Here is a 27,897-nt window from a genome sequence, read left to right as displayed (position 1 = left end):
CCGGTCAGCCGAAAATCTGCACTATTTCCCCTGGCTCCAGGAATCCGCTGAGAGTTTCTTTTTGTTGCTGCTTAAATCTAGCTTTATTATTCATGCTAAAACGGGAAAATAGAAGACTTAATTGGAGAGACGACTGATATTTTCTCGCTCTTTAAATACAGTGATTTTTCTGGCTATGCTGGGTTGGTGTCACTTGTAGAGACCATAAACTAAACGGGTTGAAGGAGGGATAGCTGCTGCTTTCAGGCTGAGGGGGAAGTTGTAGTGCAAAGTGTTCCCTTCCGCGGAGCCTTTCTTGTCCGCTTGTTTTAAAACTAACGCGCTGGTGCTGTAAGTATCAGGGATAGTCTTAAACCTATGTTTTGTACGTTTTGTGCTGTTACTGTTAACGGGCGGTTGGTGCATAAATACTGTTGTGTGAGTTTGTGAGATAAATCCGCAAAAATGCTTTTTATAATTTAAGTTCCCATATGTGGTTGAGAGGAGCTTGGAACATGTTTTCTAATTTATTTTCCGTTTTCGCTATTGGTAGAGTCCTTTATGCAGTGAATATACGCTCTTTGTAAGGCATTTCCCCAAGTCTATCGGACATAGTTTCAGAGAAATGGGTACGCAGGCATGCGAATTTATGAAACAGATCAGTTATGGAATGATGATTCTGCTTACAAAAGAATGGTTTGTTTTGCAAAAGAAATCACGAGATTAAATAGGAGTTTTCCTTACCCCTTTTAAAATGCAATTTTAGATAGTGTTACACACAATGTGTATTTACACCTGTATAAAGTGAAAAAGTTGCACTTAATGAAAACTTCCCCAACACTACATATCAAAGTTTTTGTTGTTTTGAAGTTTTCTGATGTGGAATTAAAAAAACCAAATTTGTCCCTGTTGAACGGTGAGATATAAGCCCAAGCTATCTACAAGGCACTCCAGAATGAAGAACTGAGAAAATGATTTGCACCATTTAAACGATAACAGGTTCATCAAAATCAATTCTAGCTACACATTATTTCATATGTTTATCATACAACAATAAAAACTATCAACTGTTGAGCACTTCCCACTTGATAGGAACTGTGCTTGCAAGCAGTTTTTAGATTCTCAGGGCTATCCATCAGGTGCTTAATGATGCTTTACACACATTATCCCATTTGATCTCACCACAAGTCTATCACGAATCATCTACATTTTACAACTGAGCAAACTCAGATGCAGGGAGAGCAAATAACATATCTTACACTTCGCAGCTTCTAAGTTTCTAACTACAAATAAAACCTAGATTTGTTTTAGTCCAATGCCTTAGCTCTTATTTTCTTTAAAATGGTGCCCCATTCCCCAAAAATGATAGCTAACGAATGTTTTATTGAGTATCTGCTATGTGCCAGACACTGTCACAGTCACTGGGGATATAGCACTGAGTAAAAAATAAAAGTCCCCTCTTTCATGGAGCTTGTATCCAAGCGGAGGGAACAGACAATAAATAAACATATAACCTTGTTAGGTCATGATTTAGGTGCTAAAAAGAAAAATTAAGTGAAATAAGGAAACAGAGTGAAAGGGCAATGCACTATCTGCTATGGGTCAGTGAGAGAAGGCCCCTCCGATAAAGTGAAATTTGAGCAGAGATTTGAATAAAGTTCAAGAGCCAGACCCTCCCAGCCATCTGGGAGAAGAGTTTTGCAGATGGAAGAAATAGCGAGTGCTGAAACAGAAGTGTACTGGTGGGAGGAAAGAGATGGAGATATACCAGAAACTTAACAGGTGGCTAATGTAGCCTTTGGGTGTGAGTAAAGGGAAGAGAAGTAAGAGATGAGGTCAAGAGAAAAATGATAAAGACTTTGGGTTTTATTCTGAGTGAGATGGGAAGCCACTGGAGGGAAACGGGGAGAGAAGTGGTGGATCCTGTGTTGAGCTGCCCAGATGCTCCTTCAGTGAATGCCTGTTGTCTGGTAGTGCTTTTGACAGTCCCCTTAGGGACTGACTCAACTGCAGAGGGCTGCCTTGCCTTCGGTTGTGCCTTTCACAGGGTAGACCACATCTGTGACTGATTGATGAGAAAGCATAAATGCCTGGCCATCTTCACCCAATTTGAAACAACTCTGAAGGGCACTGTAGCTCTGAAGTCCAACATGTAGTTGGCCAAGCCTGTCACTGGGCATGCGTAACTTCTTGACTTCTCTGTCGGCCCAATCCTGATCCTTCCCTTCACTTCCGCAGATGTTGATACCAAGGACAATCCTTTTAAAAGTCCTGCATGTCAGAACCCTACCGCAGTCTGCTTCCAAAGAAACCCAATCGGTGACAAGCGACATGAAATTATGCTTATGCTGCAGAAAGATCTTTCTGGCTGCTGTGAGGAGAGGGGGTAAAATGGAGGCAGGGAGATTTGTTAGGGGGCTACTGCAATGGTCCACATGAGAGAAGACAGTTGCTTGGGCTAGAATGGCAGCAGAAGGAGAAGAACAAGTAGTCAGATCCTAGATAAATATGAGAACCATGCCAAGAGGATTTATTAGCAGATTAATGTGGAGGAGAGTAGGATAATTACAAGGATTTTTGGCCTAAGCAACTAATGAGAAGATATGCCATTTACCAAGAAAGGGGTGATGTGGAGATGAAAAGACATGTTTGGGACATGTTAAGTTTAATATGCCTATTAACCTAATAGATGTGTCAAGTGCATAGCTGCACATATGCATCTGGACTTCATAGAAAGGATCTCTGCCAGAGGTGTAGGCTTTGGAATAATCAATAAAGATGTCTTTTAAAGCCATGGCACTAGGTATGATCTAGTAGTGAAAACTGATAGAGAAGCCTGATGTATTCCTTCATTCAGGGGTGAGGAAGATGAGGAGGATCCAGCAAAGGAGACTAAGAAGGAGAGGTTCAGAAGATAGGAGGGAAAAAGGAGGAGAAGTCAGAGAGTGCAAATGAAGAAAGTGTTTCAAGGAGGACAATGTGATCAACTGTCAACTGCTGCTGATAGTGTTAATTAAGATGAAGACTGAGCACTATTACTGGACTTAAAGTCCTCCTCAGCGGGAACAGATGCTATGTCCCAACACTATAGGAATAATATCTGATTCAATCCTCATGACAACCCAGTGAGGTAGATAATTATCTACTATGTTTGCAAAGAAAACAACATTTAATTTGGAACATAAGGACCTAGCCTTTGGTCACAGAGTTTGGGTTTGTTTCTAAGAGTCTAATAACAAGGATGAATACAGTTCCATCTTACTCCAAAGCCCACACTCTTTGCACTGCATCACTCTGTAAAGGATGGATAGAATTGATTACTCATTCATACCTCTGGTCCTGGTTGATTATACTGTAATACATACATGCCTGCAGTAGCATTGGACCCTTAAACACTAATTCTACTCACTGACTCTACCCAACTCAGCCCTTCATTTTACATAACAACAACCAAGGTCCAGAGAAGTAAACTGATCTTTCTAATGACACATTGCTCGTGATCCCAGCACTCTTGACTCGATATCTAATTCTTGTTCTACTTCACTATATGGTTTTCCAAAAAGTCCTTCAAGGGCAAGACTCACACTTAAGGGCTCACATGGTCCCCTGCGAGAATGACACACACAGTCGTGAAGCATTTCATATTTTAAAAAAGTGGTTATTTAAAACTATATTAATTAATTTGGGATGAGACTATGTAGAGTGAAAGGATTTTTTCTGGTATCTGAGAGGTCGCTCATTTGATGATAGTTAAGTCTTTTACTCCTGATGCTTAGATTTAAAAGACCAAGATTGAAAGACTTCAGATTTTAAAGATTTGGATTTACATACATTGATAAATAAGTATTTAGCATGAAGGTAGTAAGGCATATTGGATCAATGAATATAGGGAAAAAATGCAAATTTCACAACTCTTTCCATGCTGAAATTCTAGGAAGCAGACTGTAAGAATAGTGAAGTGAAAGTCAGGGAATAAAGGTTATATTAGATTTTTTGCTGATCTCGGTTTTTGATCTTGTTAATTTTTCAAATGAAGAATATTCCCCAGCTCTAAAACTACATGATGACTCAGTTTGAAAAAAGCAGCAAATAATGAGAAACTTTACATGACTATTTTTTATGGAAAGACCACAAAAGATGATATGCTGTTCTATAGTTGTACTATACCTTTTATGTACTTTTTAGCAAGTATAAAGTATTCGTCTACTAATCAAATATGTTAAAATTGCTGTCTTGGGGAAAAAAGAAAAAACACATTTTGGTTTTGTTTATTTAATGTATATTTCTTGTGTTTCTATAAAACAAATCAAGGTTCATAACTTCCTTTAAATATACTTTTAAATACATATGCATTAATTAGTCTAAGAAATTTAACTATGCTGCATAAGAAAAGGTTTCTTTTTGCATAAGAAAGAGCCCAACAGTGCTTCAAAGCTAAATGGGGCTTAATCATCAGTGTATTCAATGTTTGAATGTCCAAGGAAGCCTTATTATTCTAGTTTTAGTTATTCTTACTAATGCTATTGAATTTAGGACCTCATATTGTACCCTATTCACAAGGAAACCTTTGAAGTTTCCAAGAAAAGTATAAAAAAATCAAATTATGGAGGAAAAAGTTTTCTTGTTGGCTAGTAGAATTGATTTAAAATGTTGGAGGAAGGAGGGCTATAAATCAAACAGAATTGTATGTCAGTAAATACTGAAGCTGGGTGACGGGTACGTGGGGGGGGTAATTTTACTATCCCTTCTCCTATTTGAAAAATTGAAAATATCCATTACTGAAAAATAACCAAATACATAAAATAAATAAAAACAAGTTAACTTTTATCAGAACATATACCTTTGTGGGGAGTCTGGGTGGCTTAGTGAGTAAAGTGTCTGAGTATTGATTTTGACTCAGGTCATGATCTCAGGGTTGTAAAATCATGCCCCATGTCAGGCTCCACACTGGGCGTGGAGCATACTTAAGATTCTGTCTCTCCCTCTCCCTCGCCCCCTCCCCAACTTTCTCTCTCTTAAAAAAAAAAAAGAATATATACCTTCGTGATCTGAAATTGGCCTGTGTCTTGGGAATTTAAGCATCTTAAAAATTGTATTTATTGAAGGAGAAACAAAAGCAAAAAAAAAAAGAAAAGGAAACAAGTGAAAAAAAGGAAAGAGAGGCCGGCAGAGAAGACTAGCCAGAAAACTATGCCCTAATATTATTAATACTATTATTAATAACTAATTATTATTAATATTAATAATTATCAGTATTAATATTATTGAATGCTTTGGGAAAAACAACTCAATAACTATTTAATAATATACTCTGGGTTTTTTTTACTTTCTTATCTTTAAAAATATATTTTATTTATTTTTTGAAGTAAGCTCTACATCCAACATAGGGCTTGAACTCATGACCCCAAGATCAAATCACGCGCTGTACTGACTGAGCCAGCCAGGCACCCCATCATACTTCCTTATTTTTGCATTTCTACTTTAAAGAGGAGTGATATCTAAGAAGTGTATCCTCATTATTCATTTTACATGGTAAGTACGTTATTAGTCTTTAAGCTTGATTCAGGCTACTGTTACAATGTTTTTAAAAAGTGATTTTATGTCTTTATACAATATAACATTTTAAAATGTCTAGAGTTTGCAGGTCCTTTCACCATCAGAGATCAACACTGCATGGAGTTTTATTATTATTTTACAAAAAGAGAGGAACAATATAACTTAATTGTGCATGTGTGCATGGGCTGGTGTGCATGTATGCCTATGTATGGCTATTTATGTCTTAGTAGCATAGATGACTTGTAACTCACAAGCTGTAGAGTCACACAATGTGTGCTCATCTCCATGGTAACCATTTCTAAGATAAATGCACTTCTGAACAATGATCCCAAAATAGTCTATTACCCATTTTTGTAGATTTCCATTGTAGCAGCAAAAAATAATTTTGAAAAATGTTGATCCATTCCTTAATCAACAAAAATAGAAACAATGAACACGTATCCAAATCTGTGCAGAAACTACGGTTAAGTGCAATTAACAATTTCTATAATAAACTCAAGATTTTGTTTGGTCTCATTTTCATTTTATGGATTATCTATACCTACTGCTTCTCCTGCAACTTTTGGCTTCCTACACTTTAGCCATTTATCCTTTTTGAGAGTTCTTGGCTATAGAATGAAGAGGAAGAAATGATCGATCTTGCCAGTCTCTCCTAGCTCTAAGATTTCATGATTTTATGATTTCTCTACTCAACTTGAAACCTCATGAGAACATGAGCTTGGAAAATAAAAACAATTGAAATCTAAGTCAGGCAATTTTTTTCTCCTTACTAGGTTAGATAAAGGAGAGGTTTTTGTTGTTTTTTGTTTGTAAGAGTCTTCTTTATTAGCAATGCACCTTTTTACACTTTTTTTAAAAAGCGGTTTCATGCTCAACATGGGGCTTGAATTCATGACCCTGAGATCAAGACCTGTATGCTCTACTGACTGAGCCAGCCAGGCACCCCTATAAAAGAGTTTTATTTTATTTTTTAATTTTTATTTATTTTTTAAAATAATTTTTTATTATGTTATGTTAGTCACCATACAGTATATCCTTAGTTTTTGATGTAGTGTTCTATGATTCATTGTTTGCATATAACACCCAGTGCACCATGCAATATATGCCCTCCTTACTACCCATCACCGGCCTATCCCAATCCCCCACCCCCCCTCCCCTCTGGAGCCCTCAGTTTGTTTCCCAGAGTCCATAGTCTCTCATGATTCATTCCCCCTTCTGTTTACCCCCCCTTACAAAAGAGAGTTTTAAAACTATTTACTATAATCACTGGATTGCTGTTCTTACAAATTCCAAATTTTTAGTCTTTTTTCCTTTATAAATTGTCTACATTTTCTTAACGTTAATTAGAATATCTTAATTTTCTAAAATGAGGACAAGTTGAATGGAGTTCTTGCATTGGGGAAAATCCTTTCTATGGTTTCAAAGATGCTCATTTCACAAATACTCCTCCACATTTTCTCTGTTGGAGTTTCAATATCTGAGTCTCCAAGGGATTGGGAAAGTCTCTGTGACCCTCAGATGGGCTGCATCAGAATAGAGAGAATGGTAAAAAGCAGGGCTGATTCTACCCAACCCATTTTCAGTTCCTGGGAAATGGAAGGCTGATTCCTTGGATTTTAGTTTCTCCACCACTCCTCCTCCCCCACCGCAACAACCTCCAGGCCCTGTACATTCTTTGTCCTCCAAGATTTGTAAGGATGGGGAAGAGGTAGTTTTCCTAAACTTTAATTTAGAGCAGCCTGTGGCAGAATTGTAGCACCATACTTGTCCTTGAGAGCAATCCTTACTCTAGGCCCAACTCCTTTAGAATTCTTTTTAAATAGTTTCCTTCCTTTGGAGAATCAAGTCTTGTCTCAGAGTTCATCTGAATGCTGATATGTCCTCCTCTTCTGTTTTCTTCAGTGAGCAGAAACTTCCTCTTTCTCTTATCCGGTCATAGGTGCTTCTAACAGCACACCTTGGCCAGACCACCGAAACCATCACTGTTATTCTTGCCAAACCCAGACTCCCTCTCAAACAAACTAATTCCTCTCAGGTCTTCCCCTTCGGTACAAGGCTGCCTAGTGACCTGATCTATGCTAACAAAGGAAAAGAGGGACTGGAGAATTTGTGTCTACCTTTTGGATACAAGTATATTTTAAAAGCAACCTTTGCAATCAGTGCCATTACATTTTTTTGGCTCACCTCAAGAATGTTGGGGACTTTAAAAAGGTAGGACAGCACCACAGAATGCCTACAAAAGGCATAGTTTGTGCAATGGCCTCTTCAACCAATGAAAGGGATGATTTTAGCATTGGGCTTTGTGTGTGTCTAGAGAATACAAAGAACCCCAAGTGGAAACTTCATTTTAGTTCCCACAGGTTAGTGGATTTTGTATCCCAGAAGTCCAGCTCTATCAGTCATTGTCCAGAGGCCAAGTGGGACTTGAAACAACCGTGCTTGTCTTGTCTTGACCCTTTTTTTTAGACCTTCAAGCTTCCAAATACCCCTCCCTCGCTGAAGGCCCATTTATCTGAATTACTGAATCTTGGGTTATGACCCAAGTACTTTCAAAGGGGCCTGAGAGTATTAGTTTAGTATTTCACCCACTTTCTCTTTTCTGCTAAGAATCTGAACTGAAGGTAATACTATAATACTTTAAGTGTCAAGAGCTTACAGTGTTACTCGTATTCCATCTGGTTGGTGATCTTCACGCATTTATTATAGGGCCTACTTTACCAACAAACACACACCTTGTAGTTCTCAAAAACTAGTAGAGGACCAAGAACTTCTACACAAGCCTCAGCTAGCAGCAGATATATAACAGGTTTTAGTAAGACCTGTATATCCTTGTTTTCTTTCATTGACATAGAATTGCTTAGAAATTTCTTGGTATGGATATGCTATAGTTCCTGTATCTATAAGAATTTAGGTTGTATCTAATCTATGTTGTTATAAATAGTATCCTTACACACAAATTATTTTCATTTTGGATTTTTTTCTTAGGGAATGTTTCCAGGAGTCAAATATTCAATTTTTGACTCCTGGAAACATTCCAATTTATATATAAATTGAGTATAAATTGAATATATAAATGTATATATAAATTCAATATCTATATCTATATCTATCTATCTATATATCTGTATTTAGAAGTCTTGGATATTTTGTGGCGCCTGGGTGGCACAGCGGTTAAGCGTCTGCCTTCGGCTCAGGGCGTGATCCCGGTGTTATGGGATCGAGCCCCACATCAGGCTTCTCCGTTAGGAGCCTGCTTCTTCCTCTCCCACTCCCCCTGCTTATGTTCCCTCTCTCGCTGGTTGTCTCTATCTCTGTCGAATAAATAAATAAAATCTTAAAAAAAAAAAAAGAAGTCTTGGATATTTTAAAGGATTTTCGCACATATGTCCAAACTGATCTCCAAAAGGGTTACAGCACTGTATAAAAGTGGTCTTTTTTTGCAAAACCAGCTTATTTTTAAACTTAATTTTTCTTGTTTTCCAAAGTATGAAGTTTTGCTGCTCTAAATTTTGGAGATCTCCTTTTTTCCCATATTGTAAATTCATGAAGAAAATGCAGTTTGGATTTTTTGTGTTATAGAGAGGAAAAGGCATTTGATATTATGGACAACACAAAATTATAAAGATTAATATTTCTTTCTTTTATTGTAGCTCTTTCTCTTACAGTGAATCTTAGGCTTGAGTTAAAATTTACTACAGAAAAAATAAATGAGGAGTATACTTATCAAGCTTGTCAATATCATAAGTTAAACTTCCCAAAGCTACAGCTAAAATTGCCAGAAAAAATGGTATTCCATGATTTTTGGAGATGAAAAAAGGAAAAACTATTCTTAGACCGAGTTAGTCAAAATGATTTTGTAATTTTCTTGTCAATTAGTGTAAATATCTAGCAAATGTTTAATACTAACCCGAAAAAAGTTTTGATTAATAATATATTTTGCTATGATGCTGAATATTATCTGATTTTAAAAATGTGTGGGTTTTTTTTGTTTTGTTTTTGCTTTTTTTTTTTTTTTACTTACACCTATGTACCAGCCAGAGAGCTTTCTACATGAGCAAATTCTCATAGTCAAAGTTGCCTGAGATCAAAATTTACAGAACAAGCCCTGGGTAAGTATTATCGTAGACAGGACAGGTAACACAAGTCCTGTTGGCTTTGTGCCTGCCAGTCCTCAAAGACTTGTGAATCACTTAGAAGAAAAATATGTCATTGTTAATAGGTGATTTATCTTTCTTCCAACCCAGTGACTCAGCACAGTGAATGTACTGGGTGCATTCTTTATTTGTTTGTCTGATCAAACGAAGATTGAGGGAGCAGTACTCAGATAACTGTGATAATCACATGCTGTTAGCTTAGTTTCAGTTTGGTAAAGAGATATGTATTTAACTGATCTTAGTTAAGTTTTACCACTTGGTTTGGCTATTGCTAGGCATGCCACTTTGATATTTATCCTCACAGTCTCCTCTTTTAAAAATCTGTCTAAACATTACCACTAAAAATGTGAAAATAAAATTAACCCCACTTTAAGAATACTGTTGATATTCAGGTCCCTCCCGAGGGAACAATAATTAGTTGACTTTTTTTTTTTAAGATTTTTTTTTAAGTAATCTCTACACCCAACATGGGGCTTGAACTCACAATCCCAAGATCAGCATCAAATGCTCCACCAACTGAGCCAGCCAGGTGCTCCTAACTAGTTATCTTTAAAAAAATAATTCAAAGTGGCAGGATGGGGTAACTGGGTGATGGGTATTAAGGAGGGCACTTGATGGAAATGAGCACTGGGTGTTGTGTGCAACTGATGAATCACTAAATTCCACCTCTGAAACTAATAACACACTATATGTTAATTAAATTGAATTTAAATTAAAAAAAGAAAAGAAATAATTCAGTGATCTCTTCAAGAGTTCCTAGTTATTTATTATTTATGTTATCATTTATTATTTATCATAAATTTAAAAATTCTGGTTTAAATTATAGACAAATTAAAACTCTCTACATTTAAGTTTTGGAAATGTTAAGTGTCAAATCTGGGTAATGTGTACATGGAGGTTATTATACTCTTCTTTACTCTTTTTATGTTTGAAACCATTTGTAATAAAAAGTTAAAATTTAGAAAAACCTTCTCTTTGAATAAATACCTTGTGAAATAAAAGAGACATAAAAGAAAAATAAATCTTTCACATGAATTAAGTTAATCTGTTTCCCATGGAGGTAAGGGGAAAATAATCCTTTCATCCTAGTATTTGGTTGTATTTTTACATGACCTCAAAGAATCTGAGTCACTTTACCTAACTCCGACAATCGGATAGTCAAGTCCATTGCTTTGTATCAAACTGTTATTTAATGTTAAATGATGCTGGTAGTGGTGGTGGTTGCATTTACTTTATATTTACATTTTGCTTACCTGGAAAAGCATTAGCAGTGTGAAATATAGGGCCAGTTATGTGCTGGTAGAGTGGGAATTTGCCACCTGGCATAGAATCCAAGAGAGGGGTTATTTCACTAACAAGAGTACTTTATCAACATTCAGAGTCATGTTAATGTCCACGTATTTGAAAACCAACCAATAGTGGATTTTCTTAGAATTCATTGCTTCTTCCATTTTTGTGAGCCTTTCATGTATCCTATGTCCATTTCTTTCTCAAGTTAAGTTTTCGAAGTCTTACTTCTTATGAATAGAGTATGAGTAGGGTGTATCAGCAACAGATTTCCAAATGTGCTGGTTTATACAGAGCAGCTTTGAAAACTGAAAAGCTGGCTGAGTCTGCTTTAAGCAGCAGGTTTCTGAGACTAAATATACAATTTTTCTGCAATCATTCAGAGGCCGACTAACTATGGTTTATGTAATGTGCAGAAGCCACGGGATCTCTTTAAAACACTGCACGTTTCATTAAGGAGGCAGCCAACCCTGTATTACATATAACAATAGGAGAAAGGGATATGTAGGCAAATGATAACTTGCACACAATTCAAAGGCTTAGTGCTAAACAGCGGTTTCCATCTTTTCCTTGCACTCAACTGTTTAGTCAAGGTATTCAACTGAAAGAAAAAACAACTTGAGTTTTCTGCTTTCAGTTCTCCTTCCCACCTTCTCTTGTAGGTGCCAAAGTTCTGGCAACCAGAGGAGGCAGATAACTTGAGTCATCCATCTGCAGTGGGATATTTAGTTCTGATATTAGCCTGATAAGATTACAAAGGCTACCCTATGACGTCTGTGGAAAGATTATCATGGAGTTGGTCGTAATGCATTGAAGTGATAAGGAGAAATACTTTTTAGGGTGCTTGGGTGGCTCAGTAGGTTGGGTGTCTGACTCTTGATCTCCGCTCAGGTCTTGATTTCTGGGTGGTGTGAGTTCGAGCCTTGTGTTGGGTTCTGCGTAGGGCTCCACACTGGGCATGGAGCCTACTTTAAAAAAAATGGAAAAATACTTTTTACATCTCTGGACAATGGTCTAAAAAGTTTGTCTTTTAACATTTATGTCAGGTTAAACCTGGACACCTAGCCACATGATTACTTGGGTATATAATTGCACCTGTTATGCCTTTTCAGGTGGACTCATTATCATCCAAAATGGTTCTGAATCTTGGGTCTGTGAAGCTGCATAGAGGCTTTAATGAGTCCATGAACTCTTTAAAATTGTGCTAAAAATGTGTATATTTTTATGGATAGGATGCATAGCTTCATTAGATTTACAAAGGGGTCCAGGATCCAAAGTTAATTAGGAACCTTAGAAACAAGAATTAATTTGGTCTGTACACATCAACACATAAAGAAAAACTGATTGCAGCTTTGTTTTGTTTCTGCTTCAACTCCTTGGAGGACATCAGTAAAAATGAGTTTTTCACTTCATTCCTTTCTTTTGATTCAGTTCATGGGCTTTAAGTCTATCTCATCCTCTCTTAAAACAAGAGAGTGATCGAGACTAATTCCGTTATTTCCAGAATTGATTACACAGCCAAAGTTCTCTTCTGATGTTTAGAAGTTCTATAGTTTATAATTAAGTGGCTACAATTTTAGCTGATATATTAGATGACAGAACCACGTAACTATTTTCTATTTAAATCAATTTACAAGTGTTTACTGTTCACATCAAACTATTCCAAAATTAAAATCTGACACAAGAAAGTATTTATATATATACATGTATATGCAAAAGTTTGCTTTAATATGCTCCTAATATTTTAAATGTGGAATCTACTGTATAAAATAAGTGATAATATACAACTAGTTAGGAGAAGTGGTTTTCCTTTCTTTATAAACTGAAAGTTAATTGCTTATCCTATCATTTCAAATATGGCACAAATAAAGACCATTAGGAATGGGAGAAATACAAAAAGTGTGAAAAATTTGAATAAATTCTGATTCTAAAGTTTTGTTGTAAAAATAGTAATCAGTTGAAGTAATTACAAATAATAGAAGAAATGGTCAAACTTTAACATGCAAACAATCCAGGTGGGGGAGTTGTATATTCATAGCTTTAAAGTAGAAAAAAAAAAAAAAGGATTTGACAATAGCAGCTTGGTTTTTATGATAGTGGTTAAGTAACACTGGGTTTGAATTTAAGTGGGAATACAAACTTGAATTTAAGCATCAGCGAACACCTGACTTATTATAAACATTTAGACTTCAGTGATGTTTTAATGGAGGAAAAATCATCTTATAATGAGTTTATAATATTTTAGCATAATATATATTTTATATTAAGAACAAATTTAACATCCTTAACATTTGCACATAATCAACACTTAGAAGCTTAATGATTTTGGTGTGTGTCTAACATGAAATAGTGAAAATATCATTTTCAGAAATTATTACTTTGAAATAAGAATTTGTCAAGCAACTCAATGTTAATACAATTAGGTAGGCTTTTTATTTTTTTGTCGAATGGTAAAGCTCGAGTTAGCTATGTTATTCCCTAACCACTTCTTCAACTCCTTTGCTACTTTCTCTCTCCTTTGCACTCACCTAAAAAAAGAAAAATCCACAAACTTCCATCTTTTTTTGTGCCATTATCAATACAGAAAATTACACAACTGAGCAGAATGGGACAGTAATAATAATAATAGCCATAATAATGGTAATGACCATTAACATTTATTCTCACTGAATTGTGTAAGGTACAGTGCTAAAAATTATTTCACGCATTCCTCACAATAATCTAGTAAGGTAGGTACAATTATACCGATTTAAGATGAAAAATTGAGATTTAGAGAGCTTTAGTTACATGGTCGAAGTCACATTGCTGTATGTGGCAAAGGCAGGATCCAACTCTATCAGTCTGACCTCAGAGCTTAGGCCTTTGTTCTGCTAACCATTTAAATACATAACACCAAACTCAAATGAACATTTAACATCTTCTGACACATGACGTTCTATTTAGGCTAATGAACTATTTGTTATGAATATGAATCACATTAATGCCTGAAAAGCACTTGGAATAGAACATGACACGTAGCAAGTACCCAGTAAATGTTAGCTAATATCATTACCTTGTCTCTCCCTACAACCCCCAATCAAATATCAGTCTGGCTCTATATTATCTGCTTCCCCATCATCTCCTTCCTGTTCTACCAAAGCTTCTGCTCTTTTTTTTTTTAAAATATTTTATTTATTTATTCATTTATTTGAGAGAGAGAAAGAGCACGCACATGTGCCAGACCAGGGTGGGGTGAGGGGTAGAGGGAGAGAGAATCTCAAGCAGACTCCATGCTGAGTGGGAAGTGGGGGGGGGGAGGCACAGCAGGGCCTGATCCCTGAACCCTGAGATCAAGACCTGGAGCAAAACCAAGAGTTGGATACTTAACGAACTGAGCCACCCAGGTGCCCCAAAGCTTCTGCTCTTTTGATTATCCTATTTCCATGCACTGAGCTATAAATCTCTCTTTCTACAGGATAATTTGGCAACTACCACTGAAAATAAACAAAAAGCCCTCCCTCAACCCCTCCAGGTACTGCCCCAGTCTCTGGTCCCTTTCACAATTCTATTCAGTCTCAGTTTGCTGGCTCTCAATTCTTAAAAGTTGAAGTTCCTAAGGGCTTTAGACTAGGCTTTATTTTCCTTTTTAAAATACTTGTTCCAAAAATGATCTCGTCTATTCCCGTGGCTTCAAATAACATCCGTATTGTGATGATCCCAAATTGTGTCTACAGTCTAGGCCATTCCTCGGGTGTCCACTTCAGTATATTCAATATCCTTCCAAATTTTTGCAAGACTGTTTACTTTTGGGGTCGACTAAATGTAAATATTTTGGGTCTTATATGTTCATCTGGAACTTGAGTATCATAATAGGCTTATCCTGTATCCTAATTCAAGTTTTGTTCTAGCATTGACTTTGCCAATTTTCTATGCATTATCATATTTAAAGAAGACTTAAGATTAAACTAAAAAGATCCACTGATATTTGTATACACTGATTTGTATCTCATCATTCACTATTTAAGTGTAAGTCTAAGCATAACACATATCTGAAACAAAACCAAAAAATTCACAAACCCTTTGTACTGTGAAAATAACCAGGAAGAATTAAAATCAATCATAAAATGAAATTTTTCATTACCATAGAATTTTTCTGTAGGGAAAACTGAAGTTCTTTGGAAAGATAAATCTATCATTAGTTTTGCAGAACAGAAACAAATAAACATGTGTGAAGTGCATTATCAAAGATCTTGCAAGCCAAAAAATGAAACTAGTTGGATATGAATGGTCAAGATCAACACTGTAACTTATTTTTCTTTCTTTCTTTTTTGTTTTTTTGAACTTTTCAGAGCAGTTCTATTTCTGGCATCTCTTCTGTGGACTACTGGAGACATCTTACGTTTCATTTAAGCCCGTCTTCGTTACTCCTTTGCAATACCAAGTTGCAGTCTCTGGCTAAGTCTTATCTCCTTACTTCATTTACTACAGATACTGGGATACTGTTGCTCCACCTTTTCCCTATTCTCGTTCCTAATTATTTTCTAGTGGCATAAGTTTTCATACCTGATTGTCTTTGGATGTAGGGGAACAGAACTTGCAGTATTGATTTATCATGTATGTTATTGTCTATCCTTTCTATGACCGTTGTTAAACAACAGTGCAATCTTCTATTGTCCTTCTCCACACTTCTTCACTCAGTGTTGGTTCTTCTGTTTGCACGATGGTCCAGCTACATGCAGTATTTAAAACAATTTTTAAAAGTGACAATTCCTTACAAAACTCCATTAACTTTTTAAAAAGATTTTATTTATTTGTCATAGAGAGCAACACGGGGAGTGGCAGGCAGAGGGAGAGGCAGGCTCCCTGCTGAGAAAGGAGTCCCATGCGGGACTTGATCTCAGGAGCCTGGGATCATGACCCAAGCTGAAGGCAGGTGCTTAACCGACTGAGCCACCCATGGGTCCCCATTAATTTCTATTTTATATGTGCCTGACCCTTCCCATTGCCTGACTCACTTTTCTCTTTCTGCACTCAATTCTGTCAGAATGTAGCTGTTTCCCAAAGGAAGGGATGGAGGACGGACAAAACCAATACATACCTGCCGCACCATTTTCAGGGTGGGAGAAATCTATTTCTGAAGTCTGATGGGGAAGAAAAATGTTGCATCTGTCTTTAAAAATAAGTGGAACATTACCTTCAACAAGAAACATCCTAATTAAAAGGCTTTATTCCAAGAACTCAAAAAGATGCCTTTTGTCAATTTTTCTCTCTTCTTGCTTTCAGTAAGGAGGCTGGGTCACGTAAGTGATTTTAATAAGTATGCCGAAATATTCTTCATGATTAGCAAAAAGCAATACCGAAATAATTTTCATCCTATTTTCTGGAGAAAACAAAGCTAAAGAAAGCTATCTAAAAAGCTGGTATATTGGGGGAAAATACAACAGAGTCTAGCTGTTATTTGAAGAAAATTTAATGAAGGGATTATTTATAAAGGTTTGGGCACAGTTAAGGGACTTTAGAAGAAACTTTAGAATTATTCACTGGGGTACATGACAAATTTATGCCATGCAACCGATCTTCAGTGACATCACAGTAATTAAGAGTATGCATGAATTTTGGTCAGACTGATAAAGGATCCAATACCAGCTGTAACACTTTCTATGGCAATGTAAAAAACCTATCTACATTCCAGTTTCCTCACTTGTAAAATGAGGATGATAATATCTCAAAGGATTGTTGAGACAGATAGATGAGAAAATGTAACTCAAACAGTAGCACCTAACACATAGGGGGGAAACACTTGAATGTTAAATTTTATTATTATTCCTTATTTGATTCCTAGTAGAGATATTATAATACTGGCCAAAAAAACTGTTAATATTTAGGATCAAGTGCTGTAATAAAAAAAAAAAATAAAAGAAGCTTAAATAAAAGTTTCTCTTTCACAAAAATCCAGATCAGGATAGGCAAGGCTTGGTATGGCAGTTCTGCTCTAAAAGGTCCACATACACCTTCCATGTCTATTTTTGCCATCCTTAGTATGTGGCCATTATCTTCATGGTCCAAGATAGTGGTCTTTGCATCCCCGTTTCATGGGAGAATGAAGTAAGTGTAGAAGGACGGGCAAAAGAAAAGCGGCAGCAGTCTCTTACGGAAGGTTCTTGAAAGCTTATATCCTATTGGCCAGAATATCAGTCATATGGCCACAGTGGGCTGCAAGAGAGGCTGGGAAATGTAGTCTTTATTTTATTTCGAGGGGAGAAAGAGACCATAAATATTGAAGAAATATTGACATATTGACTGTAATCCTTGTCACAGTCAGCAACTGTTTCAAACTATCTTTATTATCCTCAAGTTCCCCAAAATCACCTTTTGTTCTCCCATTTTTTCCCTATCTTTCTTCTTCTCCATGGCATTCTTTTTCCTGCCTTAGCATTCATAAGCCTATGTATTTTCTGTTCCACTTTTCTTTCCATCTTTATTTCTCATTGTGTCTTTTGTGTATGTCATGAACATTCCTATTATTTTCCTGCTATTTTGCATTTACTAAGGTTGAACTTTGTGCATAAAATGTCATTTTCTACAGGTTTATAAGTCCCAGACTTCATCTCATTCAAATTTCAAATGTAAGTTATTTGGAAAAGGGCTCTTAGAAGCTTCAGTTTGAAACTGTTCTCTTTAGGTCTTCTGTAGTCTTGTAACTCAGGCTGCCTCATATTAGATCTCCTTATGCATATTTCTATTCTCATCAGGATGTGAGTTCAGGGAGATCAAAATCTGTATCTTACACAGTTTCATATCTCCTTCTAGAACAGTACTCTGCACATTTTAAGTATTTGATTAGTTAATATATTATATAGAACTGTATAATATTCTTTAAATCCATCCACAATTGTTACTGTAAATGATCGAGTGTTTTATAAAACCTATATAAAGAGCTGTGTGCTATAGATTAGTTTCTGAAATTTTAGGAGTAGAATTATATAATTGAATCATTGTAAAATATATTTGGGGACCACAAATTATAATTCTATCATAATTCTTCTGTAGAGCCAACTTCACTCCTCCAATTTAAGTATTTTCCAGTTAGGATTTCCAAATGCTTAATTTCCTTAAAGTGAGTACCATTTTACTTGCCTCAAAAAATAATATTTCAGATGTAGATATATAGCTTTTTAAGAATTAGATTTATTGAGATAATTTATATACAATAAAATTCACACTTTCTTAGGCATACTGGACTCTACTAGTTAATTTTCTAAGATTACTACAAATTTGAAGCTATTATCTACTTTCTACATCTCTGAAGGCTTATAATTTTAATGATCTCTGAATATATTCTAGGGACAAAATAGTAGAAATCTCTTAACTGAAGGGAAACTGCTTGGAAATCTTTAGTACCAAATGAACTGTTAAGACTATGCTTTATATGATGAGGGAAATAAAATCTCAGATAATGCTTTTAAAATTTAGTTTCCTAATCATTTTTAAAATTTTATGCTTTTCCAAAAAGTTATGGTAGGAAAAAACCACATCAGCACAATTTTTTGTAATAGCTTTATAGGCTGATTAACATGGTATAACATATTTCCAAAGACTGAAGAACTGAAAGAAAATATAGAATGATATCTACTAATTACAATTGCCGTAAAATCATATGTTCATGGCAAAATATATAATTACCTTAGCCCTGATAGTATACTTTTTATACATATAGGCAAATACTGGAAGTATTGAATCCTAGTAACAATGCTTTTCGATGCAAAATATAGAAAAAATGCAAGAATTATGAATACTTCATCTAGATCCAATCTCTAACTCAAATAGGTATATTCCATTCAGTCTAGGGTCAATCTGTCTAGAAATTATGATAAAAATTGAATACTGGACGAGTATCTAAAAAGTTCTCCCTCTATTGGGTATTCAATAAGCAGGTACAAGTGTTCAAGTTCATATGGAAACACGATAGTGGCTTTTCTTGAGGAATAATAGTTGTGTTCAAATCATAATATGGTGCCATTTTCTTGTTCTCTATATAGCACTTTTGAAAAACTAGAGAATGTTAACTTTCATTGGTAGGACTCTGTAGTTCTGCCTCTAGCTAAATTTTTGTGGTCCCCTGAAAGAGCACATCTTTCCCTCAACATTCACCATCTTTTGATTTTCTTATCTGGCTGTCCCAAATCCCTCATGCAGCTTTTCTTTTCTCAGGTCTGCTCTCACTGTGGCAGGATCCAGATGCTTGCCTCCTCTAAACTAAAATTTTAACTATCAGGTTGGAAAGTAACCATATAAATTAAATCCCCCAACCTGTTACTGGAGAAAAGCTCAAAAGGTCATCTCCCTGAGATGTTTGAATTAAAAAAAAAAAAAAAAAAGGAAAGGACTCTTTAGGCATAAAGTCTTCATTCAAGGTAATGAAGTTCTATTTGTAGAATTTAAAGCACAATGTCAAGTATGATTGACTTTGTGGGGGATGTTGGACTTAATGCATTCAGTCCATTCCCTTCCTCTTGTCAGGATATTAAAGATTTCTGTAGGAATAGTACATACCCTACCTTTAAAAAAATTTTTAAAGCTTTTATTTATCTTCAAAATAGGTGGGGGGCTCCATCCCAGGACTTGGAGATCATGACCTGAGCTGAAGGCAAAGGCTTAACCCAGTGCCACCCAGACACCCCTTAACATTTTTTAAAAAAGCTATTCATCACAATTTCTTTTTCATAAAGCGTTTTGATCCAATGATAGCTTACTCTTAGAATGGTTTTTTGAAGGTGGCAGTACATTTTGGCATTCACTTAAAATTAATGAATAGAATAGAAAGATTAACACATTGAAGGAAATTAAGGGCAGAAATTATTAAAGCAATGTGAATCCTCTTGGCTAGAACTCCTCAAGCCAATTACCTAAGTCCTTGATTTGTTCACTTTTGGAACCAAGTCTAAATCATTTGTCTAGAGGGCGTAGTCTTGAAGTGCGGCCGGGAAGAAACTGATCAGGAAAAACACAACAACGAGATGAAAAAGTAGAATGTTTCCAAGAAGGGATGGGGTTTAAGGGTGGAGGCAAGAAAAAAATGCGATCGTTCTTCACTCATTGAACATTTATTTTTTGCCTCCCTCATGCCAGGGCCTATTTAGAGTCTTCTCCGGATGGGTGCCACTAGTCAACAAATTCCGGATTCCGATTATCTCAGGAACTTGAGTTGCCCTCACTTCCGACCTCCTCTCACCAACTGCCTCGAGGCAGGGTAGTAGGCATGGGATGGGGAGGATGGGAGAGGCGATGCCCGCCTCGCGGAGCACAACATCTGCTGTGTTCAGCCGGGAGCGTCTGTCAAGCAGTGGGAGGAAAAGAGCTTGGAGCCACCAGCCCACTCTTAAGCAAAAGTCGCCTGAAACGCTCCCCTCCCGCCCTCCGGGCTTCTGCTGTTTTCTTTAGGGAGGTGGTGCGGAAAGGCAACTTTTGGGAACTTGTAAGAGAGGGGTGTGGGGCGAAGAGGGATGAGTATGGAAATGCGACCCCTCTCGGTCCCGGCGTAGGACTCCCACGCCGAGATCAGTCGCAGTGGGCGCGCAGGGCTGGGTCTGGAGCGGGAGTCCGGTCCCCAGCGGCGGCGGCGGCGGCAGCGGCCTGGCCGGGCGGGGTGGGCGAGGGCGCCCCCCAGGCGCAGTTCCTCGTCCGGCCTCGCGGGGGCGCCGGCGCAGCCGATCAGGTGACCGAGCGCTCGTCCTGGGCTGCGGGAAGCTGCCTCGTTCTCAGCCGCCGGAGACGCCGCCGCCGCCGCCACACCTAGTGGAGGAGCTGGGGAAGGCGGCTCGGTGGGGGCTGGGGCGGAGAGCGCCGGGGGTGGGGACGGAAGGGCGGCGGGCGGAAGGCAGGAGGCTGCCGGGGCGCGGGCTGCTGCGGGGTAAGGGACCCCGAGGCGTTTGCCGGGGTTCGCTCTGTCACCCGCGTGGGATTGGGGTGCAGGGGTCATGGGCGCTCTCCCCTGAGACGGAGGTCGCGGGCTGGGGGGAGGAGGGCCCGAGAGAGGCTGACGCGGAGGCCGCGGGCCGGTGACTGGGCGCGAGGCGGCCGGCGGCGGCGGCGGCGGCGGCACCACCACCACCACCACCATGTCGCGCTCCGTGCTGCAGCCCAGTCAGCAGAAGCTGGCGGAGAAGCTCACCATCCTCAACGACCGGGGCGTCGGCATGCTGACTCGCCTCTACAACATCAAAAAGGTGCGCACGGGCCGGCAAGGCCGCGGCGGGGGCGTCGGGCAGGCGGAGGAAGGACGGGAGGCGGGGGAGAACCGGGGGTGGGGGGCAGCGGGCGGCGCCCACGGCAGAAATCACGGCAATGCAGCGTCAGGCCCGGCCCGACCCGGCCCGGGGTCGCTGAGATGCGCCGCGGCCTAATGCGGAGTCCCGGCGCCTCCCCCCGGTGGCTGGCTGGCCGGAGGCAGAGAGAAGCCATTTCCCTGCTCCCAGCGGTGGGATCCGGCCGGGCGGGCACAGGGTGAGGGGCGCCACTGCCGCCCCCTCCTCTGCGCCCCCGCCCCCGGAACGGGGTCAACAGGAAAGGGAGGGTAGAGGGTGGGCAAGATGGGGGCGGGGAGAGCATAGGAAAACTTGGGTGTTCCATAACTGAGGCTGAATGGTAGGAATCTGGCGGAGATGGTAGCAATTTTTTCTCAGTTTTTGGTTTGTGAATGTGGGAAGGGAATTGCTAATCAGGATGAACCCCGCATCTCCACTCGCCACTTTAGATTGCTAAATAAAAGTCGTTTGAGAGCATGCTGACAATTTGGAATTATTTCATTTTGAGGGTGGAGAGGAGGGGGAAGTGAGGGTGGAACCAATTTTCTTCTGAAATACTTCTGGGCTGTGAGTCACTAGAACAGGAATAACAACCTTCTCTCCCATCCCTCTTTACTCCTCCTCATCTTAGTTTTTCCAACCTTTATAGTGCCGAAACACCGTTTCTTAAAGTTCGGTATCGGTACAAAATTAAAACTGTAAATATGTTGCTATTATTGCTTGTTTATAACATTCAAGAAAAATTTGCTTAGTTGTAGCTAATAGGCCCATTGAAAGTCTTTAAATGGCTTCAACAGATTAAGAAATGGAAGACTGAGTTGGAGTTAAGAAAAATAGATGTAAAGATAGAGTAACTATTAATTTATCTTAAGAGAAAACGAACCAAAATTTTTTTCCTTTTAAGGCAAGGTTAGTAAGTTTCATAGAACTTGGTAAAGAGAAAATTAAAGAGATTTTTGGGTACAGTCTACATCCTTTGAGTTTCCAATGTGTATTTGATGTCATGTCTTCATAATTATTTTTTGTTGGCTTTTTAATATATCATGAGTATTTCCTTTAGCTTGACTATAGTAGAATTATAACGTGTGTAAATTAGGGCTGCTGAAGAAATACTTTTTTTTGAAGTCCATATAATGAGGTTCAAGTATAAAACGGATTTATTCCAACAATTTGATGTAGCTATTGAAATTTTAAAGGAGAAGACTGTCCTGGCTTAATAGTGATAGATTTTGGGTAAGGATGATTTATGTTCGTGTTGCTTACCTGAAAGATTAGTTTGCCTCTAAGCACAGTAAAATCTGGAGAGTAACTGCAACATGTCTGTTCAGTTTGTTACATCTTATGTGGCAGGAGCTCAGTATCGTTATAAAGAAGCTCTCTGCATTTACCCAACAGCCTTGGTTATAAATTTATGTAGTTGCAAAGAACTTAATTTTGGTAGTATTACTTACAGGTTGTATTGACCCCAACTTTTTTTGTGAAGTTATGCTTCTTAACAAACTTTGAAATTGGTTCCTATATGAACTTTGTCCAAAAAAACGAGCAAGTCAAGCAGTACTAAAAATTACTAGACCTGTGGTATTGTGGTTAAACGAAATGGTTTTGATGGTTTTCAGAAGAGGAAGTGAGAGTAACATCAAAAGTGATTTGGCTTTTTGGGCACAATTCCTTTTTAAGCATGCATTTAAACATTTTTATGGTATAAATACAACCAAACGTTACCTATTTCACCTTCATAAAGTACATAAGATTAAACTAAATTTTAAGCGTTTCAACTCTTATTATTTCAGTTCACAGCCTTAAAAGCATATTTTTTCACTTCCTGTTTTGAGAAACTTTAGTCTTTTGTGCTACTGAGCTACTGAAATTTAAAATGGATTGAATATGATTATTACATCCAAGTGTCAGATATTTTTGAGTTATTGAAATGTTATATTTCAGCACTTAACACACAGTTTATTGAGGAATATTTTGTCTCCCTTCCCTGGTTGTAAGTTCCCTCTGGGCAGGGAGAGTGTTACTCATTTTTGAATTAGGAATACTCAGGGCCGTTACCTGGTCCATGAAGTCTTCGGTTAAGTCTTGTTGAATGGATGAGTACACAATTTATGTTATATTATGTGTATGTATTTAACATATGAGTGTGTGTATAATCTTGGTCTAGTTTTAATAATAGCTTTTGGTTTGCTCTCCTTGTGTAATTTTGCATACAAACGCATCAGATAGATTTTGAATCTTTTAGTCTATAGAGTTGTCTGTAAGACTGGCGTATCTTCCTGGCTGGCTAGGGATTGAAACATTTGTTCAAAAATCTTGCCAAAAAAAGTGAGTAAGATTCATTCACCATGTGTTTATAAGGTTCATGCAGTCTGCATTTTTATGACAGTCTGAGCTACCTAATCTTTTTAATCCCAATCTCTTACAGTCCTCAAAAAACAAAACAAAACAAAACAAAAAACCCACAAAAAAACCTTCCACTACATAATACATGTCTACCAACCAGTTACCACATTTTTATTAATGCATGTGTGGATTTGATTGTCAGATCCGATTGCTCTGTTTCAGTTGGAAGTCTGCATGGAAATATTTTAGTGAGCATATACAATGAAAATACTTAAGTGACCTGAGTAAAATAACTTTGTAAGTTACTGTAATCAAAAATAATATGCTTTAATGCTTATTACAAGCACGTAACATGATTGTTGAAAATGTTTTGCTTTTTTAAAGAAAATTTCATCAGTTGAAAAATTTTTGAGATCTTAATATGTACAGATTATGGAAATTTTAAGGAATTTGTAGACGAATCAGGGATGTGGAACACATGAAGGAGGATTTTAGGGAAAAGACATGAAGGTGGTAGGTAGTTTTACTTTAAATTTGTTTCTTGAATCCTTAAAAATTCTGTTTTTTATTGAAAATATGTCATTTTCCAGACCTGATAATACTACTCACTTATATGTTGATTTTTAACATTTTCCAAGCTACTTTTATATCTGTTACTGTGGCATGGCAGGCAGTGTGATTGTGGCAGTGTGGTTGTGGAAGTGGAGTACTGGGCCAGGATTTAGAAGACCTGTATTATAGTCTTCAGTCTGTCACAAAGAGTTTTGTAACATTGGGAGGTGTCTTGACTTCCCTGAACTTCATGTTGTCCTCATCTGTAAAACAGGGGAAAATTAACTGTAAAAGGAATGCTAAAGTCCATTCTAGCTCTGATTATCTTATCTTTACAAGTGGAAGTCTTAGCCCATTTTAAACAGTAACTGAACTCAGTTTAGTTTTCTATAATACAGAGATGGTAATCCCATCTCTGCCTACATCATGGGATTGTTTATGAAGATAAAAGACAATAACAGTGTGAAAATAGTTTAAAACTTATGTGAATGTAAGATAGTATTTATTTAGGAGTCTCAGCAACCTTTTTGGGGCAACCTTTGTTTTTTCAAAATTTTACTGCTATTAGCAAACACATTCACAAATACCAAAACATTTTTGCTAAGTTCAGAAAATATATCTATTTTGTTTTTTGTTTCCTCTCTTTTTCCTACCTGTCACTTGCGTGAACTTGATAATTCTGTACCAAAAAGGTTTCAGTTAATGCTTGCATAATTTTTCTTGTTACATTATTGCCTTAATTCTAAAGGACAAAAGAAGAGAAGACCCACCCAGCTATTGCAAACTTTTTTTTGAATGGCATCTGTTTGCAGGTTTCAATGCACTTGCACTTGTTTAAAAAAAAAAATTTCTCATTAGAGGCTATTTTTCTTTTTTTTTCATAGTCTTTTCCCCATGATTTTGGATATATTTATTTTATGAGGAAAAAATGAGTAGAATAGCAGTGTAAAAAAATTGAAGGTCCTTAGCTAGTATCTGCTTATTTAATGGAGGGGGGAAAAAGGGTGTGTGGGAAGGGTGCAGTGCAAGGTAAAGGGAGGGAACCACGTTTAGTTTTCTCTTTCAGTGTTGTGTCTCTTCATTTAGGGCGTTATTTTGTCTGTTCCTCAATCAGGAGCAGAAACATGCTCCAAAGATGGGTTTGCAGCATATTGTAGACTAGTAAGTATTATTAGTAGGAGATTTTTTTCTCCCCGGTGGGTTTTCATTATTAGGAGCCTTAAACATGGTAAGAAGGAAACATCTCTCCATAAATCTGAATTAAATAATATATATTACTTATTTAAACAGATCCTCTCATGTCCACTTGTAACTTTATTTTTCAGGAAAGCTGCTTGTAAAAATGAGGATTTGATAATTTTTTTTCTTGTTATGTTGGATGGTAGGCTGAGGAGATAAAGATCACTGAAAAATACTTAGGAAAAAATTATTTTTATTTTTTCAAGTAGCAGTGATAGATTATCCTTTGTGGACTTGTTAAATAACTTGTCAATATTAAGCATTTTTAATTAGTACAGAAGGAATACATGTTTATTTTTTTAATTTTTTTAATAATAAGGAATACATGCTTATTATCAGAAACTCAAACATAAGAGAATTGTGTTACTTCAGAAATTCTTTGCCTGCCCTTCTCCCATTTTTAAAAATAAGCCTTATATGCTTACACCCTTTTCTGTACAAATGCTAACATATGTGCATGCATATTTTATTATATTTTGATTAAATTAGACTCTTCACAAAAAATGAAGCAGCATGGTGCAGTTTACATGTAAATGAAATTAGGGTCGTTAATCTATTGCTTGTATACTTAAACACCGCAAGAAAATTTTAAAGGAATGAACATACTTAGCTAGCTATATCCAATATGTAAAAAATGAGGAAGCTCAGATGAAAAAGTCTGTCAGGGTTGGAAGTTATTGTCCTTACTGGTTATGATGATTGAAAATCTAATCCATATTCTTGTTTGATAATTTCCTAGGAATTGTTTGCATTAAGTTAAACTCCAGCAGTAATTTTGGGTCAGCTCCAGTAGTTGTATACTTTATATGCTACTAGAACTAAAAAGTTTCATCTCTTTATTTTCCAGTAAAACTAATGTGTAATGAAATTAATGCTAGCTGCCATTTTATTGAGACTTTACTGTATACTGTTTGTATTTTTCTTTAATTTGTCCTTAGATCTATGATGTACTTATTTATAGATTAAGCAGTTGAATTTGGAGAGGTTAAATAATTTACCCAATTCCCTTTTTTAAAAGTTTATGTATTTATGTTTTAATAATCTCTACAACCAGTGTGGGACTCTTCACTCATGATCCTCAGATCAAGAACTGCATGCTCCTCCAACCGAGCCAACCAGGCGCCCCTGTGCAATTCTTATTCTAGAAAATAATAAGAATTTAGGTCGGCACCTTTTTTTTATTGACCACTAAGTATGGTTTCTAATTTAATTATTTTTGCCATTGCTTTATAGTCATTATTGACATTTTTGTGGTAGATATAATTAGATTTTGAACACACAGTAACCTTAAAGAAATATGCAGTTTTTTCTTTCTTTTCTTTCTTTCTTTCTTTCTTTCTTTCTTTCTTTCTTTCTTTCTTTCTTCTTCCTTCCTTCCTTCCTTCCTTCCTTCCTTCCTTCCTTCCTTCCTTCCTTCAAGATTTTATTTATTTATTGGACAGAGAGAGACACGGCGAGAGAGGACACCAACAGGAGGAGTGGGAGAGGGAGAAGCAGGCTTCCCTCTGAGCAGGGAGCCCAATGTGGCGCATGATCCCAGAACCCTGGGATCATGACCTAATCCGAAGGCAGACGCCTAATGACTGAGCCACTCAGGCGCCCCAGAAATACGCAGTTTCATTACAGAAATAATTTTTGGTTTTATTGTACATTACTTTGTATGAACTTTTATGGATTTGCATGAAAAGATCATTGAGATCATACTATCAGTGTACCAGAATGATTATTAAAAAAAAAAAAGGATTTATTTGAGAGAGAGTGCACAGGGCAGAGAGTGAGGGGTAGAGAGTCTTAAGCAGACTTCATGCTCAGCATGGGGCCCCATGTGGGGCTCCATCTCATGACCTGAGCTGAAACCAAGAGTTGGCTGCTTAACTGACTGTACCACCCTGGTACCCCCCCATAGTGATTATTATTGGAGACTTCTGTTTAGCTTTATAATGTATTAAAATGAGAAATAGTTTAGAATTAGGAATTTTAAAATTCAGTTTATTCAAAAGTTTTTGGAGAAGTATATTTTGTTTTTGCTTTTCATGTTCTGTGCATTTTTTCTTTGTGATTATTTCTAAAATTTAGCCCCTGCCGTTAAAATATAAAAATTGAAAGCACTAACCATATAAACAGTACTAAAGAAATAGGAAATTTTGTTTAAATTGGGGAAAGAGTATTTATAAAGCGGAAGGGAAAAGTGTGAACTAAAAGAAATAAGTAGCATTTGTCTTTCCTAATTTTAAGAACACATGCAGTCATTTCCCCACTTGAAAGTATATTTTGTTCCAAATTAAATTTGGATTTTTTTTATTTTTAGAGAGAGTGAGTGTGCAGGGTGGGGGAAGGGGATGGGAGGGGGAAGGGGCGCAGAGGGAGAGAGAATTTTAAGCAGGCTTCCCACCCAATGTGGAGCCCCACACAGATTTATTTATTTATTTGAGAGAGAGCAAGAGAGAGAGTTCGGGGAGGGGCAAAGGGAGAGAGAGAATCTTAAGCAGACTCCCTGCTGAGTG

The 27,897-nt window shown here is 37.3% G+C and overlaps 1 protein-coding gene and 1 long non-coding RNA gene across 2 annotated transcripts in view; both read left to right on the top strand.

Annotated features, from left to right (window-relative positions):
* Positions 1-15: 15 nt before the first annotated feature.
* LOC123798023 (uncharacterized) lies at positions 16-16,184 on the top strand. The gene is made up of 4 exons (XR_006781158.2): positions 16-330; positions 5,346-5,511; positions 9,570-9,644; positions 15,305-16,184. It is a non-coding gene; the product is annotated as an uncharacterized LOC123798023 (long non-coding RNA).
* A 4,737-nt stretch (positions 16,185-20,921) lies between these two features.
* NCKAP1 (NCK associated protein 1) overlaps positions 20,922-27,897 on the top strand; it is a 99,655-nt gene continuing 92,679 nt past the window's right edge. The window contains exon 1 of the mRNA XM_045806268.2: positions 20,922-21,181. Within this exon, the coding sequence (XP_045662224.1) occupies positions 21,074-21,181 (108 nt within the window). The 5' untranslated portion in view covers positions 20,922-21,073. The remainder of the gene's footprint in view (positions 21,182-27,897) is intronic.

This window comes from Ursus americanus, chromosome 1 (assembly GCF_024610735.1).
Source record: "Ursus americanus isolate L20-20 chromosome 1, mUrsAme1.1.p, whole genome shotgun sequence".
Taxonomy (NCBI): Eukaryota; Metazoa; Chordata; class Mammalia; order Carnivora; family Ursidae; genus Ursus; species Ursus americanus.
Note: the sequence above shows the minus strand (reverse complement) of the source record. Positions and strands in the feature narration are given on the sequence as shown.